Here is a 20,334-nt window from a genome sequence, read left to right as displayed (position 1 = left end):
CTTAACCTTTGATTATTTCTCTTATTGTTATTTTCTATATTCAAATATTAATAAGATATAAATCTGATATATTTCATGTTTTAAAGATACCCAACCGATAAAATATTCAAAAGAATACAAACATGTACAATGAACGATCCCTGCATCCGGGCTCCCAACAGTATGGTGTCTTTGACGTTTGACAGAAGAGTGAACATATTAGGCCTATCTACAAGTGGACAGTGCATATAGTTGAAGAATTAATTGTAATTTTATTTATCGGAGTGAAAGGAAGTTCTAGATCGATGGATGAACCAGAACAGGGGACGTAGTTGTTGCTCATTGAAAGGTAAACATCAAAAAGATGGTGTAATGGACCGACCGCTCTGTTTTCCTGAAATGCGACGTTGGCAGAATATATCAACACATCTTCATTATTTTTTTAATTAAATGCGTTGATCATCATCATCAGTCATATTTGAGCGTCTGCTCTTGAAGAGTCTCATGCAAAGGGACATATGATAATCGATAACAGAATCACACATAGGCAATTATCCAGAGTGGGAAAATGTCAGTGTAATTATGAAAAAAATAATTAAAAACATCTCGCATTAAATATATTCTAGAATTCTTAAGCAATGTCTGGCAATTATTATTTTTCCCGTTTTAAGTAATATATATTATTCTGTTATATTAGACAGCTAACAAACATGAATTCAATCAAAACCAATTACTTTGGTTTAATTGGCATGCACAATGCAGGTGTAACTAGATCTATAGAGTTATCTGACTTTTCAGTTATATGGGGTGATGAAATCGACGATTCTATTATCATTATATAATTATTAATTTCATGCCATCGCGAATAACCCAGTGAGAGAAGTTTTTTTCTCAAATTTTGTGACAGAATTATTGCAGGACAATGAAATCGAAGTTGCATTTGCTATCATTTTCAATGAACTCAATAGATATGAATCAAATGAGCTTGTAAGAAATTCCAATTAGAAGAGGTATAGGCTTTTTATAAAATAAAACATAAGGTAGAGTTTGTTTTTATGGATTTAATGTTCTTACAACAGCCAAGGTCATTAGAAGTCAGAAAACAAATTGCAAAAAGAAACAGCAGACAAGAAAGATAGGAAAGACTGGGCAAATGATCATGAAAGGATGATTATTTCAATTGTTGCAAAATTAAGGGGCTTCAGATCTATGTCAATGTCTTCATTATCCTTTAACAGTTTGCTTTCTATGATCAACAGGCAATATGATCATAAATAGGCCTTTTTCTTGGATTCTCCAATATGCCCCCTAAACAGAAGACATTGAAGAACCTTACCACCTCCAATTAATCCTGCAGAAGGCCCAACAATTAGTTGCTGTATGGCCTTATGACATACAACAAGATATACATCAGACATATATTCTTTACAGGTTACTGCAGAGGGTAAAGGTCAAGGGAAGTTACAACAGTGCATAACAATGACTTTACAGTAAAATTTAGCTAATTTATATTGATGTAGCCATCAGTATGCTACAGGTTCCCCCTAATAATGATCAAGCCATCAACATGCTACAGGTTCCCATAATGATCAAGCCATCAGTATGTAACAGGTTCCCATAGTGATGTAGCCATCAGCATGTAACAGGTTTCCATGGAGATGTAGCCATCAGCATGTAACAGGTTCCCATAGTGATGTAGCCATCAGCATGCAGCCAGGACTTTTTCTCACTGGTTTCGGATGGGACCTTTTTGTCTCATTTTGGGAAGAAAATTGATGAATTGGGAAAGATTTTTTCAGGAGTAAACTTCAAATTTTGAGAATTTGACTTTGAAATGAAAAAAATCCAATTGGAAATTAATGGGACCCATTAACGGCCTCAAAAAGCCCTCAGAAAAAGCCCTGGCAACAGGTTCGATTCCCCATAGTGATGTAGCCATCAGCATGAACTAGGTTCCCCATAGTGATGTAGCCATCAACATGTAACAGGTTCCCCATATATAGTGATGTAGCCATCAGTATGTAACAGGTTCCCATAGTGATGTAGCCATCAGCATGTAACAGGTTCCCATAGTGACAAAGCCATCAGTATGTAACAGGTTTCCATAGTGATGTAGCCATCAGTATGTAACAGGTTCCCATAGTGATGTAGCCATCAGTATGTAACAGGTTCCCATAGTGATGTAGCCATCAGCATGTACCAGGTTCCCATAGTGACAAAGCCATCAGCATGTACCGGGTTCCCATAGTGATGTAGCCATCAGTATGTAACAGGTTCCCATAGTGATGTAACCATCAGTATGTAACAGGTTCCCATAGTGATGTAGCCATCAACATGTAACAGGTTCCCATAGTGATGTAGCCATCAGTATGTAATTGGTTTCCCATAGTGATGTAGCCATCAGCATGTACCAGGTTCCCATAGTGATGTAGCCATCAGCATGTACCGGGTTCCCATAGTGATGTAGCCATCAGTATGTAACAGGTTCCCATAGTGATGTAACCATCAGTATGTTACAGGTTCCCATAGTGATGTAGCCATCAACATGTAACAGGTTCCCATAGTGATGTAGCCATCAGTATGTAATTGGTTTCCCATAGTGATGTAACCATCAGTATGTAACAGGTTCCCATAGAAATGTAGCCATCAACATGTAACAGGTTCCATAGAGATGTAGCCATCAACATGTACCAGGTTCCCATAGTGATGTAGCCATCAGCATGTACCGGGTTCCCATAGTGATGTAGCCATCAGTATGTAACAGGTTCCCATAGTGATGTAACCATCATCATGTAACAGGTTCCCATAGTGACAAAGCCATCAGTATGTAACAGGTTCCCATAGTGATGTAGCCATCAACATGTAACAGGTTCCCATAGTGATGTTGCCGTCAGTAAGTAACAGGTTCCCATAGTGATGTAGCCATCAGCATGTAACAGGTTCCCATAGAGATGTGGCCATCAGTATGTAACAGGTTCCCATAGTGATGTAGCCATCAACATGTAACAGGTTCCCATAGTGATGTAGCCATCAACATGTAACAGGTTCCCATAGTGATGTGGCCATCAGTATGTAACAGGTTCCCATAGTGATGTAGCCATCAGCATGTAACAGGTTCCTGGTCTCCATAGTGATGTAGCCATCAGTATGTAATAGGTTCCCATAGTGATGTAGCCGTCAGTATGTAACAGGTTCCCATAGTGATGTAGCCATCAGCATGTACCAGGATCCCATAGTGATGTAGCCATCAGCTTGAAACAGGTTCCTATAGTGATGTAGCCATCAGTATGTTACAGGCTCCCCATAGTGATGTAGCCATCAGTATGTTACAGGCTCCCCATAGTGATGTAGCCATCAGCTTGAAACAGGTTCCTATAGTGATGTAACCATCAGTATGTTACAGGCTCCCCATAGTGATATAGTCATCAGCTTGAAACAGGTTCCCATAGAGATGTAGCCATCAGTATATAACATGTTCCCTTAGAGATGTAACCATCAGTATGTTACAGGTTCCCATAGTGATGTAGCCATTAGCTTGAAACAGGTTCCCATAGTGATATAGTCATCAGCTTGAAACAGGTTCCCATAGTGATGTAGCCATCAGTATGTAACAGGTTCCCATAGTGATGTAGTCATCAGTATATAACAGGTTCCCATAGTGATGTAGCCATCAGTATGCAACAGGTTCCCATAGTGATGTAACCATCAGTATGTTACAGGCTCCCCATAGTGATGTAGTCATCGACATGTAACAGGTTCCCATAGTGATGTAGTCATCGACATGTAACAGGTTCCCATAGAGATGTAACCATCAGCATGCAACCAGGACTTTTTCTCACTGGTTTCTTTTTGTCTCATTTTGGGAAGAAATCGGTGAATTGGGAAAGATTTTTTCAGGAGTAAACTGCAAATTTTGAGTATTTGGCTTTGAAATGAAAAAAATCCAATTGGAAATGGGGCCCATTAACAGCCTCAAAAAGCCCTCGGAAAAAGCCCTGGAAACAGGTTTGATACCCCATAGTGATGTAGCCATCATTATATAACAGGTTCCCATAGTGATGTAGCCATCAGCATGTTACAGGTTGCGCATAGAGATGTAGCCTACAGATTTAATTTAGTACCAAGAACTTGTAAAATCATTTATTGTGGTGTGAAGTAATAATTAGTTATAATGTCAGCAAGGTAACAAGTGTAACATCATTATGAACCTCTCAGACTGCCGAGGGTCGAGCAGAAGCAAGTCAACCCAGACGGCCTCTGTTAATATTGTTATGGCAGTACTGTATACATGTATATACATGTACATATGCATGAGCTTTGTAAAATAACCAAAACAGTTTCATACCATGAATATAGTTATTAGAATTAAAAAGAAAATTTAATTAAATGTTAAATATACTACTCTTTACAGTATTTTTTTCAAGCTATAAGTAAGTAACTGTTGTTTCCTGACTTTTGATTGTTTTAAAATGATTACTTGAGTTTGATGCCTTGCCTACTGCTCATGGCCACTATTTGCCATGTACTTCAAAATAATAAATATTTCAAATATTGATTTCAGATTTGATATGCCATTGGATATGAAAGTTTTAGATACACAGATTTGTCACCACCATTATAATGCCTTAATAAATATACAATTTGTACTTTTGTCTCTGTTGTAGCCCTAATGTACCTGTTTTGTTTGAATATGGGTAATTCCAAATCAACAAAATGTGACACTGTATCTCTTGGAATGCCACAACGGGAGCGGGAGCTCCACCTGGCGGTGATGGCCAATGATCGGGAGGGCGTGAAGCAGTTGATATCACAAGGAGCCGATATTAACTACCCTTGGAGCAACCCAACAGTTCCCAGTGTTAAAGACAGCACAACCCCTCTACTGGCTGCGGTCTCGCTCAACCATGTGGAAGTTACTCAGGTCTGTTGAGGAAATTGTTTTAGTTCTTGGTCTAGATCTGGATCCCCTCCCGTAGGTTATAGGTTTCTTCCCTGTCTGTCCACTCAGTTTTCCACACTTTCTCAGCCATACTTCAAAGTATATTGGTGCAAGTTGGTATGTAACTTCAGTATGAGTAGCTACAGATCAAATTTGAGTTCAAGGGGTTTTGGGTCAAGGTCACTGTAACTATTTTAGCTGGGGGGTAGGGGTACGCTACAGGTTTCTTCCCTGTCTGTCCACTCAGTTTTACGCACTTTTCTCAGCCATACTTCAAAGTATATTGGTGAAAACTGGTATGTAAATTCAGTATGAGTAGCTTCAGATCAAATTTGAGTTTAGGGGTTTTGGGTCAAGGTCACTGAAACTATTTTTAGTTGGTAGGGGTGGGGGGTAGGAGAGATGTATTGCTTAAGCAATACCCAGCATGCTTGTTAGCCCAACAGATGTCCAGGGATAATTTTGGGTTACCAAATGGATGGGTCATTTTCAAGAAAAAGAACTATTTGTAATATAATTTACGGGCCACTTATAGAAATTTAAAGGGTTTTTCTGAATCATGTGGGTCATTCAGGAAAATTGTGGACCAATGACCCCATGGCCCCCTCCAAAATGATCCCTGGATGTCTATGTTGAAACGTTACATATTGAGACTGATAGGGAAACAAGATGGCTGACATTTGGCCATTTTGAATTTTGACAGTTAAAATTTGGTGCACAATTTCTCAAAAGGTTCTTGAGGGATCAATGTCAATTTCATTTTTACAGTTCAAAGAGGTAAACATTCTTGTGCACTGCTACAATTGTATGAATGTTGGTAGTTAACCATCTCCAACTGAAAAAAAAAAAATCATCTCTCTGACTTAATAAGATTTATTTGACAGATTTTGCTTAAAGCTGGTGCTGATATCAACATGACCGACAGGAACGGTTGTACTCCGTTATACAAAGCGGCCTTCCATGGACGACCTGTCCTTATAGACATGCTTCTGGAGGCAGGTGAGAACAGTCATTATCGCTTTTCAACTGGAAGAAGGTGCATGTCATAGATTGGTGGTTGCATAGAAATAAGAATAAATAAAAAGAATAAATAAGAAATAAATTATAAATACAGTTAAGGCCTGTTAAGCCAGCCACCCGTATTTTGTTTCCGCTGAAGTTGGTGTGATAGTACAAGGAAGTACAAACAGTGAAAAATACACTTTGCTGTAGTGAATCTTTGTTTATACTGAATGTCTGAGTACCTACAGTTGAAATACCAACTGAATATGGAATTACTGATAAAATGATATTTACTTTAATGTATCAAAATGTGTAAAACACATTTACAGTTGGTCACGATTGTTTCACAGATAGTGTGATTTCATTCATAGATAGATCTGGTTCAATTTGGCTATTTCAGGAGCTGACATTTACAAGAACAGTCACCCCTGTACATCTATTTGAGTTATTTCAGGAGCTGACATAAACAAAGTTAACATGGACAATCTCCCCTATATATTGATTGTTTAGAGGAACAAGGACGTATCTCCAACATGAAGGGCTTAGAAGTAAAGGGCCATATCTCAAATTTATCAATTTTTAGATTTTAATACATTACAACTACGAGTGAGATTTTCTTATAGAATTTGTACACTATATCAATTGAAATGGTAATTAATTCTGTCAAAATATCTGTGTTTTGGTGATTTCAGTAGCTGTCATAAATAAACAATGTTAACAAGGACAGTCTACCTCTATATATCTGTGTTTTGGCTATTTCAGGAGCCGATATAAACAAAGCTGATAAAGAAGGCCAGTCACCCCTGTATATCTGTGTACAGAACGCCATTGTTCATTCAAGTTATGCTGCAGTGAAAAGACTACTAAAGGCTGGGGCTGCCATTCACTTGTACGTACAGATGTTTACCAAAAAAATTAATTTTGCTCTTTGTCATACGTAGAAAATATTTTCAAAAGATGCAGCATATAGACCATTTCCAATCTGTCTAAAACATCCATTCACAGATATATAGGCTAATTAATGAATAAATGATATATAAGTCAATACTGAAAAGAAATTAAAGGTACACATTTACATTGTAACATTGATACAAAAAATAGATGATCCCTTTACATGGTACATATTCTATGTTTAAATAAACATTAATAGTCCACTACCAGTAAAACTGGGGGAGGGGGGGGGAGGGGGGGGGGGGGGGGGGGGGGGGGGGGAGACCATAGGATATCACTCACATTTGCCTGGTAGCATGGTCATGGGGTGGGGATTCAAAATTGTACAAAGGACAGTGCTGACCCCTGGGGAGCTAAGAGGCGGGGCCAAAAAGGCATTTTGGCAGAATCGATGTAAACAAATTTTTATCTGAAACTAAGCTATGGATATCTCTAATATTTGATTGGTAGCATTCCCTTGGCTTAAGGATTCAAAATTGTACAACTGACAGGGCCAACCCCCTGGAGGCTCAGGGTCGGGCCAAAAGGGGTCAATCTGGTTAAATTGATATAAACAATTCCTTCTCTGAAACTAAGCAATGGATATCACTCACATTTGTATGGTAGCATGGTCATGGGGTGGGGATTCAAAATTGTACCAATTTTGGGGTTGACCCTCCAGGGGGCTGAGGGGTTGAGCCAAAAGGGATCAATTTAACTAAATTGATATGAACAACGTTTTCTCTGAAACAGCTCATATTTGACTGGTAGTATCCTTTTGGGTAGGGATTCAAAATTTCATAAAGGAAGGAGCTGTTTATTGTTTCATATCTCATACAATCCAGGTGAGCGATACAGGCCCTCTGGGCCTCTTGTTCTGACTTGGTATTGTAATATTTAGAAAATGAATATTAGCTTTGAAATCTATTGTTACTCTGAGAAAAATTACTCTATTCAATTAGATTAATCTTGTGTTTTTATTGCATTAAAATCTTTAATATTCCTCTCTTTCACCGAAATGGGGATACCTCTGTCTGTCTGTCTGTCTGTCTGTCTGTCTTGTCTGTCACACTTCTTTTCTGTGCAATAACTGCAAAATTATGAACAGATTTTCTTCAAACTTTGTATCTAGGTCAAATGCCTTAATATAAGGACTCAGTCAAGTTCGATTGCCACTTTTGCTGGACTTTATTTGACAAGAGTTATGGCCCCTTAACTAAAATATTTGACAAGAGTTATGGCCCCTTAACTAAAAATGTTGTTTTCTGCTGTTTCCATGAAATAACTGGAACAGTTGTGAACAGATTTTCTTCAAACTTATTAACAAGGTTAAATGTCTGAAGCGCTAGACAAAATTTGATTGCCACTTTTGCCGGACATTGTTTGGCAGAGTTACGGCCCTTGATTTATGAAAGATTTTGTTTTCTGCTGGTTCCATGCAATAACTTCCACAAATTTTATCCAATTATCATTAATTTTTTCTTTTTTCTTTTCATTATTCTGGAAACATTGTATTTGTGGGGGTTGAAATAAAGCGGAATGCAGGGACGTTCATGTTGTACTTGCCATATTTCTAGTTTTACCAAGGTATATTAATATAGATAAAAAAAACAACACACTAATAGATTCCCCTTTGTTTATTTACCAAGGTGTGACAACTTAGGGAAAACACCAATCCATGTTGCTGCTCATTGGAAATTGAAAGACATGAGTCGAATGCTACTGAACGAGAACGCTGATGTGAACAAGCTAGACTACATGGGGAGAACTCCATTGTATGTATGTGTGAGTTCCCTAAGTACTGGACTATATAAAGAAGATCTTAAGTATCAGGTGCCCTGCATCAAGGTCCTGTTTGCAGCTGACTGTGATATGCTAAACTTAGTCGACTGGCTGAAGTGGAAGGGGCCTGGCATTCCAGACGAACTTTTAGCAGACGATGAACCGTTTTTCTTGTGGCATAAAAACAACATGAATTCTCCACATTCTCTTTCTATGAACTTATGCCGTAAGATGATACAGCAGCGTTTGAAAGAGCGTGGAAATCTGTTGGAAATGATCTGGCGTTTGCCTGTACCAGCTACACTTAAAAACTACTTATCTCGTACCATGTTCCCACTTACCACAGCCGAAGACACAACAGGAATGATGAGTTAGGTTTATTGTGGCCTGTGATGATGTGTTTCAACAATGGTTGTGTGGTGAATGGTCAAACTGTCATGTGCTGATTTGCATGATGTATACAATCCCAGAGATTTGTAAATCATGGTTTTAATCCCGAATCTCAGTTTGTGTGCATTTCTTCTTCTTTTTTTTTTTTACATATGTGGTCGTCCTGTATTAGACTCATCCGACCAGTGATCGAACACAAAACACAGTTTGTTGTTGTTTTATTTACAATACCTATTGAAAAGTTAAAGTTTAGTCGTGATTATACAGGACAGACTTACCGTTAGTAATTTCAAGCCTATCACCATGACTTTTGCATGTTGGTTTATTTCTAGCAACAGGTCACAGGACACCTGTGCAATGGCGGGTGTTTACGTAAGTACAGACCAGTGCTCGAACACCCCTATAAACTTTTGTTTTCAGTTTTTTTTGTGGTAAAGTCGGTTATATTGTAATGTACATACATCCTTTCTTAAAAATTTTTTTTTCTTCAGATTATCAAACATCCCGTGAGATAAAAATAGATCAGAACACAGCGGAAGCTGACATTTTGAACCAGTGCGCATGTCTTCCGATTCAGATCATAGTAACATTAACGAGTAAAGATGTCCATACCTATTATTTTTTGCTAGAAATGTCAAAACTTATTCCTCTTGTCTACATCTGTTATACAGCCATTGGTACTCGTCGACAATCAAGCTAAGGTCAACCTCTGTTTGGACAGGTGACGGTAGACAATCGTAGTGGTACCTGCTGTCACACCTGTAGCACCTAACCCAGAATCTGTCTTCGTCCGTCATTTTGATATTTTTTTCAAAACTGTGTCAGATCTACATTTGAATCATTACTTTTCTTTTAAATTATGTATTTTGCTATAATTCTTTCAAAATACAGATTTTTCCATGAATGCTAACCTTTCCGGAAACAATGTTTGTTTGATGATATTTGATTGTACACTATATGATGACCATTGCCGTCTGCTCAAATTTGGATTATCGCCCTTGATAGAGATCTAGAGCTATCGCTACCGGAGGTAAGAAAGTGCTGTTACACCCCATAATAATCATGTGGAAAGAACGGACGGAAAGTACGATTTAGGAAAGGAGAAGCAAAAATAAACAAAGTGTTTGAGCACTGGTCCCGTCCGAGCACTGGTCAGTATAGTCTAGGTACACTGCAGGACGATTTACCATACACATGGAAAGCTGAACCATCATTTCATGATAATTGACAAGTCAGTTGATAATAATCTGATAAAAATCTTCTAATGTTTGCATTTAACATTTTGATATTAAAACTGCTTTGTGCTGCTTCAAATACAGTTATCAAACCACTAGTACATCCAATGCATATTTCATACCACAATTCAAGGGAGTTTGGAATATCCTGAAAGTGTGGATGGATGTTTCCGTATCAGAATTATGTATTCTTATAAGGAAAAAAAAACATCAACCGCAAGTGCTTACTAAGATTTGAAGAAGAGTAAGGTTACTGTAATTATACGATAAGTACGTAAACTGCAAGCTAGGTAAGCAGTCTTTCACATAATGGAATATTTCTGTAGAATTATGTGAAAAAAGGGGTCAAGAGTAAAACCTGTGGCTATAAAAAACAATTTTATCTTAATTAAACTGAAGAAATTTGATATAACTTGCACTGCACATTTATGTATCACGTCACATTTGAAAAAAAAAATTTAATGATGAGTTGCTGTACAAGCTACAGATCAGTTATTCTTAATTTTGCAAGAATTATTATAAAATGTATTTTGTATCAAAAGTTAACTTGTCAGATTATTGTACAGAACAGTATTTTATGTCCCCCGGAAGATCTAGACTAGGGGGTATACTGTTATACATGATTCCATGCATCCGTCTGTCCATTCTGCCCTTGTTTTTTAGCAAGTTTCTTGGGCATTCCTTTGAAAGAAAACTGGCCCTATTATACTAATTTCTTGCGTTAGCTATGTGGCATTTAGCTATTCGCTATGTGTCAATAATTATCCGCAGCGAATACATAGTTGAAAGTGTTAAATCAAATGAAACATGGCCAGGTTTGAGGTAATCTCTCAATGAAGGTATGCTTCTATTAAATATAAGCTTATGTTGCTTTTTGCATTTAACCAAACATGACTGAAATTGTCCCAATAGCACATATATATATATATATATATAGAATAAAGTTGAAATGTCCATGTGACGGTAAATAATAATAAAATAAAAAGCCAAACTCAGATCTGCTGTCTCCCTAGTACTTTCGCGGCTACATTCTGCCGCTCTTCAGGGGATTGAAAGGATGATATATACAGATATGTGAATATTTTATAATCCCCTGAAGAGCGGCAGAATGTAGCCGCGAAAGTACTAGGGAGACAGCAGATCTGAGTTTGGCTTTTTATTTTATATATATATCTAAAACTACCTGTACTGATAAAGGCCAATAGAGAAGGATGGACTTAAAATGTTTTAGAACCTTTTATTAAACAGCGGAACCAAAAATATGGTTACACACATCTCTGTATATCATAATTATATATTGGGTATTAAATTGATTAGATTGGTGTTCGTTGCTTCAGCAAGTCACAAGATTGAAAGGATGATATATACAGATATGTGAATATTTTATACAATGTTATATACATTGCTAGACTAAAGCTTTTATTCAGACATTAGAATTTGTGTAGAGGTTCCAAGAAAGCACTGTTATAATCATAAATTATCTCTTGTGGTTACAGGTAATGTGAAAAATATTACATTATTACAAGTAATGTAAATAATATATTACATTATTACAAGTGATGTAAATAATATATTACATTATTACAAGTAAACTAATGTAAAAATATTACATTATTACAGGTAATGTAAAAATATTACATTCATATAGGTAATGTAATAAATATAAGATTATTACAGGTGATGTGAATATTTTTTACATTTTTACAGGTAATGTAACATTATTAAAACTAATGTAAAAAATATTACATTATTGCATGTAATGTTATTCAGATTAAATTAATGGTGTTTTTTACACAGTAATTTAATTCTTACCAAAAATATATTGACTTTGTGCAAGTATTGGTATAGTAGATATGTGGAGTGAATCTGGCCTTTATTCTTATCCTACATATATATACCAGGTAGCTTTACATTATTATGAAGAAGCTGATCCTACCTTGTAAAATGTGGATTGTGGAGAACCTGAGACTTGTTCCTGACTGTGTACTGATGCCTTGATCATGGCCTAAGAGTTTTGGTGACTGTGACTTGAAAGTTTTCGATAACCCCATGTCTGTGAAGTATTTATGGAAACTTAATAACCTTTTATCTAAAATTGTTGAAATGTGCTATTTCATGAGGTGTTCTTTTACTATTTATTCACAATTTTTTTTTATATCAAGTGTGTCCAGAACAGAAATCGGTTAAGTAATAAGAGAGTTATGGGCCAATAAAGATGGAAATTTACATGTAACTTTGATTATTTTATCAATTTTTCACACCACATCAATTCATTCCGGCCACCACTTTTGCAAGTAATATCGAAAATGTATTCAAACAGTTTATACCATGTGAAAGAGTACTAAATTCTCCGTTTTTGGGTGGTTCCCGAACAAAAATCTGTTCAGCATCATTTGAGATATGGGTATTTATTATAACGAAAACAGTTGTAAATATCGACATTCTTATTTCATTTGCGTTCATTCTGGCCACCACTTTCACTTCTAATTTTTAATACTGTTAAATATAACTTATATCATTTTAAAGCTGATAAATCAACCCTTTTACTGCTGGTGTCCGAACAAAAATCCATTCTGTAATTAATGAGATATGACCTAATAAATACAAAGTATTATGAAAAATCTCTTCACGCCTGAGTGCATTCCGGGTTTTGTACTTGCCCGAATGACAATACCTAAGCATTTGATAAACCTAGATTAAGATATTATTTACGTTTGAGAAATGTGGTGTGTTGGACCTGTGGTTGTAAAATCTTATTAACTTGACCAGTTACTAAGTTTATAACTGTCAGAACTGTATACAGAAACAAACTGGCTTTTAATGTAGATTTGATAACGAAAATTTTGGTATAGAAACAAATGGACTTTCATGCAGATTTATGACAAGAAATTTCCACTAGGCCTAGCCCACGGGCTAGTCAGTGCCATGGAGCAGCTAGCCCCGAGCCCCACTCGATTTGCACTCTTCTCCTTCTAGAATATATCTTCCGGTCACTCGATTTGTAGCTCTTCTGCTTCTGGAAGATTTTCTACCTCTTCGGTCTCGAAGCTGGAAGATTTATCTTTCAACATGGCGGCGACCATGTTTTACATATACGAGTGATGAGTTTCACTAGAGAAGGATTTATGACACATACATCCACATGTTTGTGTCATAGTGTTTGAGAAAACTTAAAAACTTGTTTGTTTTGGGTTATATTCTGTCGGTTTACTCGATTTACATATAACGGAATGCGATCTTCTTAGAAGGATTCTCTTCTGAGAAGAGTGCAAATCGAGTGGGGCTCAGACCTGGAACTACTAGCCCCGGGCATCGGGCTAGTGGAATTGTACACCCCTGGAATTTGAGTTCTTGATATCAAAAGTGGATTTCTTGATATGAAAACAATTAATATAAAGTTCAAGTAACTTACTATTTTTTTTTTATATCAGAAAAGGATTTCAAAATGAATATTAATGTTGTTTATAAGAATCCAGATTAAAATGGGTGTTTTTACCTTTATATATGGAGACTTTTTCACCATGACGCCATCTATGATATTACTTCCGTTTTCAATCCAGTATGTACTGTGACATCAAAACATCGGGGTTGCTAATTGTAGCCGATATTTAGAAAATATGACTATTGTAGGGGGAGGTAACTGCAAGATTAAGGAAATCGTAAGTAGAATCAATTTGATTGGCTAGTTCTTGCACGACTTTGGCATGGCGTTGACAATAGAATTTCCTGAGTTTTCTTTAGCCTGGTGTACACCATATAATATTATTATGTCGATGTACCAGTTTTCAGCATAAGTTGAAATTGGCCTAATGAACGATATAACTAGCATATTCGAAAGTTGACATAAATAAGGTCCCAACTGTATAGCTGATGAGCCCTTTCCCCAGTTTCACATTGTTTGTAATCAATTCCTTGATCTATATCAACCAATTGATCCACATTTAACCAAAAGGGTTACTGTTTTGGCATTAAACAATAACGTTTGTTCACAGTTATTGCAAGAATATGGTCAATGAATAATAAAATAATGCCTCATATATTTCATTCTATTATGCATGAATAATATTTCCTGAAATGGATGGGCTTTAACCTGAAAATGATAGATTTCAATATTAGTTTGATGAATTTAAATCTTAGATTGACATAAAATGACATAAGATGGAAAGGTTTTAATCTAAGATTAATAAATTGATGAACTTTGATGAAATATTGAAAGGGTTACATAATTTGATGGATGATGATCTTCCATCAAAGATGTGAATGCCATTGTTGTTTGATTATTGATGACACATGTTTGATTATTGATGACACATTTGTGTGTTAGTATGTGTGAATCTTGTTAAAGTTAAGAATGTTTTGTATGTATAATGTATTTAACCCGGATACATACTATTGGCTTCCTACTGACTTACTAGAGAACGTCTAGCCCTTTCGGTAGTGTGAAAGTTAAGTTACGAGTCAAGAGATCCCCTGTTCTATCGGGGAATTAGAAAAAAAACGATAACATCTGTTACATTAGCATCTCGTAAGGACACCGGTAAATAGTTCATTTGTCTACAAGTATAATTGTTTCCCCTTTTAGAGTACACAGGAAAGTTTTTCCAGGAGGAAGCAATTTCCGACCGAAAGGCATTGAACTATGACCCCTGCTATATGTCGGAGTCTTGGTAACGTTTTGTGTGTGTTGTTTGTATGAATCCTTTTTGCGAAGAGTTTCATGTGTAAGAATGTGAAGAACATGTTGAAATGCAGAGGATTCAAATATTTGATTGCAAATATGTCCTGAAAATCTCAGTCTCGTGTGCGTTTGAGTCTGATACGGTGTAGACTTGTTATCTAGTCAAGAAACTGTTTATAACATTGTAACACTTTGTTTCCTTCATAATATCATCCATATCATATATTCTACATTGGTGTTTTACTTATAATTGTCTAGTGTATGTTTTTCTGTGCGATAGACATCTTTATCTGTCTGTAACTGGTCATTGTACAAATTTTTACCTGCCTGTTATAATTTACCTTTTGAATACTTACGATATACATACATATATATGACATACGAAATTATTGTTTAAATGCAGTTGTAGAAAAAAGCAATTTAATTCAAAATTCTCATGTGAGAACATGATTGGGTCTTTCACATCAGATCAAGCTTGTCCGACCATTACAACTTTAGTTTTGGATTGGTTCAACCTTACAAGGTGTTACATTGATAAATAATATGCAGTTTTTATGATTGAAATTGATGCGTAAGAATTCTGTATAAATTATCATTTTTTAAGTACAGTATAACTTTTTAAAATTTTAATCAGCGTCCGTGGTCAGTTATCTATCCTTAAACAATTCTTATTGCAATATTTTCTTCAGAAGTCTTTAATGAATATTTTTCTAGTTTCCCTTGGTTCTTAGTTGTGCTCTCATAAATTTGCTTTTCGTAAAGTTCAGAAAAACAAACACAGACAGCCATCTTCTACTTTGAAAATGAAAGTTTGATATCACTTTTTCTTTAGTGCTGGAAGATATTTCTGAAACATGATATGTAGGTTCCCCTCTGTCACAAGTCACCGTTAGTTGTGTCCATTCAGTTTCGGGTCGGATCAAGAAATCAGTATGACCAGGAAGTGGCCATCTTCGATTTTGACTGGAAAATTGTTATCCATATTTTTATTTCAGAAAGTTCTTGTTTAGAACAACTGGACTGAAACGACGTAGAGCTTATGGCGTCTGTTGGCCCACTGTAATTTTCTGAAAAAAAAATGCTTGTAATAATGAGTTGTCAAGAGTGATTCGGATTTCGATCAAATTTGATCTAATGCATTCTTGGGTAAAGGCGAACCAAGGAAAAGGGGACAAAGCCAAATGGAGAAATATATATTATAGAAAATTATTCAGATAGTCCTTTTCCTATAGGAATGAAAGTATTTGGTCTGAACATTAATGGATTTCATATAAATGGTGGATCTGGCCCCCAGAGGCCTAGGGAGCAGGACCAAGTAGGGAAAATATAGCAAATTCTGAAGAAAAGTAGAATAACTTTGCCATATTCACTGCAATATCCAGATGAGTGATACAGGCCATGTGAGCCTCTTTTTTATTTATTATTTTAGAAAGAATCACACCTGATGTTCTGACATGTATTGTAGGACATTCATTGACCGTGAAGTTCTTTAAAATCAATGTCTTTGATTTCATTACAGTACCGTGATCATGTGTTTTCAAATTTCCAAATATGAGCATGTAATGAGTTTGCTTCAAGAAATGTAAGTATTTTACAATGTCAGCAGATTTCTGTGGTTGGTATTTCTGATACTGTTCAGTAGTGGAATGTATATAGGGGACCCCATGCTAGCTTACAGCTTCGTATCTTCACAGGTAATGTAACCTAATCTTCTGCATCTTTATATAAATCTACATTTGATATGTATAACACTTTAATGAACTTTAAAATGTCTCTTCAAAATGTACACCCCTTACAGATTGAGTACCTACTCACTGTTACCAAGGGATTTCTGTAGTTCCCTCCAGTGGTATTTAGTTTGGACACTAATCTTTGATGGACAGGTCATTGCTGTCCTTTTCCCATTGCTGGCCTTTGGGTAGAAGATTTGTTTTCTGGATTTTGAATAGAACACTGTCCTTACTGAATTCTGTAAATCATTGCTGGTCATTGAATGGACGGTTCCTTTGCTGGACTTTGCTCATTGCTGGTCATTGAGTGAATGATTCCACACAGTACTTCAAATGGACAATTCTTTGCTGGACATTGGGTTTTAATGGACAGGTCATTGTCAAAACAGAATTTCTGTAACTCATTGCTGGTCATTTAATGAGTGATTTCGTTGCTGGATATTCAGCGGACAATTCATTGCTGGTCTTTGGATGAACAGGTCATTGTCAAAAGAGAATATTTGTAGCTCATTGCTGGACTTTGGGTGGACGATTCTCTAGTAGACATTGATTAGAGATAACTCTTGCTGGTGTTTGAATACACATTTTCTTGCTGGACTTTAAAGAAACAGACCACTCTTAATACAGAAATTCTGTTTGCTGATCTTGAATGGGTACACCATCAACCTGTCTGTAGCACCACACAGTAAATCTGGAGCTCCTTGCTGGTCGAGGGGGTTCAACCGATTGGAAATTGTTTGCCTTTTTTCATTTTGCTAAATTCACTTTTTATCCTTTAAGCTTTTCGTATAGAATATATCATGATAAAATTTGCATAATAATTAGATATGTATAAAATTCAAATGATATATAATGTATAATGTTTCCACGTGTAAGGCAATATCGATCATATTGTACGCTAACCAAGTGTCTCCAGTATAGCCGTCTATTGAATATAGTTCTTGGTAAGATAACTATTCCATGTATTGGTTTGTTTGTTTGCTGGGTTTATCGCCCTATGAACAGCCAGGGTTATTTTGAGGCGAAATCTCCCTAGCCTGTCGCATGCTATCCAGAACAATTAGGATACTGATCATGTGTCTTTCCAAAGGACACAACGAACCATGACAACACAGACCGACCCGTTTCTCCCGAGAAACCCTGTATGGGAGCACTTAACTGAATAAACTTGGTTAATAAATTTCATGCTGCTTCTTCTTGTGACAAATCTTATGATATAAATAATGAGAAGTGTGGATAACCTAAAAGCTCTAACTAGATATTCTCTTGGTCAACGACATAACACAAAAAATTTCCCTGAAGAATGAAATATTAGTTTAATATACCTGATTTTTCAAGGAATATCCCCAGAAGTCGTAGAAATATGTCCAAAATTGCTTTCCAGTTCAAGAATTGGAAAATAATGCTTTTGTTAGAAGTATATCTAATTGCTCGATTTTCTGAAACACGTGGAAACATTGTACTTGCACGTGTTTACTCATAAATTCATACAGACTTTTAAATTAATCCATATACATGTATCTAAATTTATATACTTTTTTTTTTTATTCCTCATCGTTATTGTTGAGATGTCACTTTTTTGACCGAACTGCTTGCATTTATGTTGCCACACATGCAACACGTTGATAAGTATGGACGGTTCATACACAGACTTTTAATAATTCACATTTTGCATTTGTACATAAATAAGAAGTAGTTGCCGTTTCCCCAGTATGAAGGGCTAGTGTTTATCAGTAAATTCCTCCGGGACAAAAACTTGGATATAGGTTTGTGATAACCTGCTTTAAAAATGATTTTTTAACAGAGCTTATTGAAAACTGGTTAAAATATCAAATGCATATTTAGATTGTCTGTGAAACACTCGACATGACCAGTTTGTGGGAATTGTCTTGATTGACATTCGTCTTTAGTTGGTTGTTTTTTGGATCATCCTTTACATATCTCACACAGAATATTTTCAATGTCCCTGGAACAATCAGTCACATGTATGTTAGCTTGATTTCGGTTTGTGTCGGTAAAGAAGTGGCTAGAGAAATGTTCAAGTGTGAGTTCAGACCAGGTATATCATTTGATCACATAGCTACCCTACACACATGTAATGACACTAAGATGTGATTAGTTACTAGTGCTTCATCAGTTGTGACGTCGTGACTTAATTGTGATGCACTATGACACTGCCAAAGAAAGAACTATGGAGTGAAAATTTCGTCATTTTAGATTTCACGTCAGACATATATACTATTTTCGCGTATGTTTGTATGTCTTGGTTATGTGATAAACAGAATCTTTACACTTATTTCCATTCCATTCCAGTGGTACTTTGGAACCTTTTCTTAACTATTTCATTTCACCATGCAAGAAGCTCTGTAAAATGAAAAATTCTTCAATCATTTTGTTAATCTGTTGTGAACAGAATATTGTTGAAGATCCTCGATAATAACCATTGATTGCTGGAGTTAGGGGGATATTGACACATGTCGACACACTGCATGATCTTTAAAATTTGCAAAGACTCTCAATTCTCTACATTCAGTCTGAATATTCTTTTCATTGCCATATGAAGGCCTCTTGAACTCATCCGATCACTGTTATCCAAGATGTTTACAATTGTTAGATTCTGCTTATCATACAACATGTGAGAAATTCTTTGAAATAACACGAATATAACTTGACATGATATTGATGTGATTAATGTTATTACCATATTGGTAGCTTGTGATTGTGGATATGTATGCACTGACTATATGTCAAGGCAAGGTACGTCCTTAAATCCTTTGAAAGTACACTCTATCTTCAGCACATGACTGTGGATGCAAAACCTCATGCTTCCACCGTTACGCACAGAATTACGTGTACAAGCTCGATTTGAAAATCGTTGAACACTAAAGCAAATATACACACAAGATGCAAACAGTTGATGGGATGTATCTAAGTAGTGACAGCGCTTCATATACATGTACAGCTCTTGCATAAAATAAGGAAAACATGACAAGAGTGTTCTGATTAGTACAATCATATCAAAAGCAGATAATATCTACAAACGAAAGAATTATGGAACCAGGGCCACTAAGAATGTAGGTATGTGAAATGACAACTGATGAAGCTATGACGGTAACAAAAGACGGTGTCAGTTCTGTGACACAGAAAAATGTTGTGTATGGTTAAGTAGATATTCTTGTTATTCTTTAAAGGCAAACTTGAATATTAATATGTTGATTTGTGCATGCTGATTGAATATGAAAGATGGCATTGTAAGAAACTACTAGTTTGAGTATAAATGTTGTGTAGTCATACATAAAGTAAAATTATAGACTTTGTCTCAACATGGTCACCTATTTTTCATGTTCTGTTGTTCAAATAACACACACCTATAGCTTTTTGCAGGGCAAATTTTTATCAAATAAAATATCTGAACGAAACAGATGTTTGTGTGATATTATTCGGGTATACTATTTATTGCATGAAGTTGGCTGATTCGTCTATCAAAATCGGTTTTAGCAACCCAAAAGTTTCAATGTTTTCACAATTCCAAAATCGCCATCCTACATCATGCCTGAGAAATGGACCTACATGTCTACCAGTATCTACCGTATTTATCCGCAAATAAGCACATGCCCCCAAATAAGTCCTGTCTTATTTGACACAATCTTCAATTCTATGTTGTGTCCC

At 36.0% G+C, this 20,334-nt stretch overlaps 1 protein-coding gene across 1 annotated transcript; it reads left to right on the top strand.

Annotated features, from left to right (window-relative positions):
• Window positions 1-142: 142 nt before the first annotated feature.
• On the top strand, window positions 143-9,137 carry LOC117339559 (serine/threonine-protein phosphatase 6 regulatory ankyrin repeat subunit C-like). Its single transcript, XM_033901239.1, has 5 exons — window positions 143-328; window positions 4,644-4,900; window positions 5,803-5,917; window positions 6,683-6,809; window positions 8,500-9,137. Exons 1-5 carry the CDS (start codon window positions 289-291, stop codon window positions 9,005-9,007), a joined length of 1,047 nt encoding a protein of 348 aa, XP_033757130.1. The 5' UTR covers window positions 143-288; the 3' UTR covers window positions 9,008-9,137.
• Window positions 9,138-20,334: the final 11,197 nt, after the last annotated feature.

Source organism: Pecten maximus, chromosome 12 (genome assembly GCF_902652985.1).
Source record: "Pecten maximus chromosome 12, xPecMax1.1, whole genome shotgun sequence".
In the NCBI taxonomy this organism is placed as follows: Eukaryota; Metazoa; Mollusca; class Bivalvia; order Pectinida; family Pectinidae; genus Pecten; species Pecten maximus.
This window is presented reverse-complemented; position numbering and strand designations above follow the sequence as displayed.